General features: G+C 57.9%; 1 protein-coding gene across 1 annotated transcript in view; it reads left to right on the top strand.

Moving 5' to 3' along the window:
• The window catches only part of SUFU (suppressor of fused homolog (Drosophila)), a gene marked incomplete at its 5' end in the record, with an annotated part of 104,783 nt that overhangs the window by 89,439 nt on the left and 12,964 nt on the right, over window positions 1-2,380 (top strand). Inside the window, 2 exons of the mRNA XM_010859600.1 lie at window positions 261-395; window positions 1,931-2,069. Of these exons, the coding sequence (XP_010857902.1) occupies window positions 261-395; window positions 1,931-2,069 (274 nt within the window). The remainder of the gene's footprint in view (window positions 1-260; window positions 396-1,930; window positions 2,070-2,380) is intronic.

Raw genomic sequence — 2,380 nt, 5'->3', positions numbered from 1 at the left:
TGATCCCAGACTCCTTATCTGTTAAAGGGCCATAAAAATCGTGCCCACCTCACAGAGGCGCTGTGCCCACCATGTGAGGGGTGCTTCGCACAGCAGCTGGCACTTGGCAAATGCGGGCTGAGTAAATGGTGGCTGTTGTTATCTTTATCATCAGTCACCATCCTTGTCATTGCACAGGAGCCCAGCCTGGGAGCCTCCTGTCCTGCTCTGCCCTGCGGTTTTCACCTTGTGCTGAACCTGTTCCTGTGCTTGCTTTGCAGGAGCCGCAAAGACAGCCTGGAAAGCGACAGCTCCACGGCCATCATTCCCCACGAGCTGATCCGTACGCGGCAGCTGGAGAGCGTTCATCTGAAATTCAACCAGGAGTCAGGAGCCCTCATCCCTCTCTGCCTCAGGTGAGTGCCACAGAGCACAGCTTGGCTTCAAGGAGCTACCAGGACTGTGCTTGGCCCCCCATGCCTTGGCGGAGTCTAGGACCCTGGCGGGGAGGAGAGCTAGTCAGGCAGCTCCAGCCTGGGCCTGTGGGTGGGCCTGTGGGCAGGCCTGTGGCCCCCAAGCCCACCAGTAGCCCCCATTGCACTGAAGAGCTCTCCTTTGTGCAGAGAAGTGTTCCCCCAGCCCTGCTCCCTTACAAAGGTCCAGTAACCTAGGGTGTCTCAGACCGCCCCCCTGTCATCCCACCAGCCCAGTGGCAGGGTCCCTGGTAGCACTGGGGTGGTAGGGCAGGGGCTCTAACGGGTGGGGCTCTGTTTTCTCCTGCTTTGCTGTTTTTCCAGCAAAACATTCAGTTCTCTACACCCTGTGGCCCGCACACTCCTTGAGGGACTCAGAAGCCCAGACTGTGTCCCTTCTGCTGCCATCCACAGTGCTACAAACTCAGCCCCAGGGCCAGAATGCAGCTTCCTGCATGAGGATGCTGCCCTGGGGGAACCTGTGCAGCTGGCTTCCTCCAGAGCCCTGGGGGTTCCACCCTCAATTTTACAGCAAGGATAACTGTAAACCCGGACAACAGTGACAGGGAAGAAGGGGGTTGTACTTGATGGGACCATCCCCACTATCCCAGAGCCTGGGGAAAGAGCTTGGGTGGAAACCAGCCTGGCCCAACAGGGCAAAGACAGCCAGTGACCAGTGGCTGGCCGGGGCCCTGTACAACCCCCACACCTCCCCAAGGACCCCAACCACTTCCTCCCCCAGCTCCCTCTCCGGCCCAGGCTCAGGGCCTTTAGGCTGATGAAGGGTTAATCTGAGGCAGCCTGAGGAAGCCAGGAGCAGGTTTTGCTTCCTTTGCTGACTGGCATCTCTGTCCCCACAAGTTGCCCCTGCCCACCCTTCCCCCAGGTGTTATTTCCAGACTAGGGGTTAACAATAACTTCTGTGGCTCTCTCAGAGTGACCCTACTTGGCTTCAGCTTTTTTTAAAGATGTGGACTTGGTAACCATTTAAATCTCACGAGAGGCCTGGGAGTGGGTGGACCAGACACAGGGTTGTGCTGTGAGGGCCCTGTGCCATCACCCAGGGGTGTGGGAAATTTGTTTAGGGGCTTCTTCATCCCCACCCTCCAAACAAAGAGGGGCACGATCCCCCTTTTAGCTCTGGACCTGACCTTGGGCACGTTACCACCTGGCCCCTCTGGCCTCAGTTTCCTCACCAGGACACGGAAGAGGTGGACCTCTCTCCCCTTGCAGCCTCTCTGAACGCTGCTCTGGTGTCTGCCAGCCTTGAACACTTCGGAAGGATGACAGTAGAACACTCGTGAGAGGCTTCTCTTGGGAGGTGTTGAGATGAACATGTTTGGTTAAGTCCCCTGTTAGTGGGCAGCTGGTCAGTCAGGAGGGCATTTTCCAGGCACCCCATCCCGGGAGCGTAGCCCCCACAGTCCCCGAGCGCCCTGGCCAGGCCCGCTCTCACTGTCTCACGTTCCCACCCCCAGGGGCAGGCTCCTGCACGGACGGCACTTTACATATAAAAGTATCACAGGTGACATGGCCATCACCTTTGTCTCCACGGGAGTAGAAGGCGCCTTTGCCACCGAGGAGCACCCTTACGCAGCTCACGGACCCTGGTTACAAGTGAGAAGGCTCTTTCTCTTCTGCCTGCCTCCTTTCCTGTGCCCACCACCTCCCTGTCCTCCCTTGGCAAGCTCCCGGGGGTGCCTTCCTGAGGGGCCAGTGGAGAGATGCCATGTGATGTGTGGATGCTTCCACCTAGCCCACCAGCTCTAGGAGCACTTCCTGGCCTCTGCCTGTCCCGCGAGACAGGAACAGTAACCTTCCAGGCTCTGGCTGTGGATAATTCTGTTTGCCATGGAAATTCAGTTTTGAGGGATGTGCGACTTTCTGCATCTCAGGTAAACCAAGGTACAGGAAATGAGGGGTGCAGC

The sequence above is a fragment of the Bison bison genome, unplaced genomic scaffold (assembly GCF_000754665.1).
Source record: "Bison bison bison isolate TAMUID 2011002044 unplaced genomic scaffold, Bison_UMD1.0 scf7180017864456, whole genome shotgun sequence".
NCBI lineage: Eukaryota > Metazoa > Chordata > Mammalia > Artiodactyla > Bovidae > Bison > Bison bison.
This window is presented reverse-complemented; position numbering and strand designations above follow the sequence as displayed.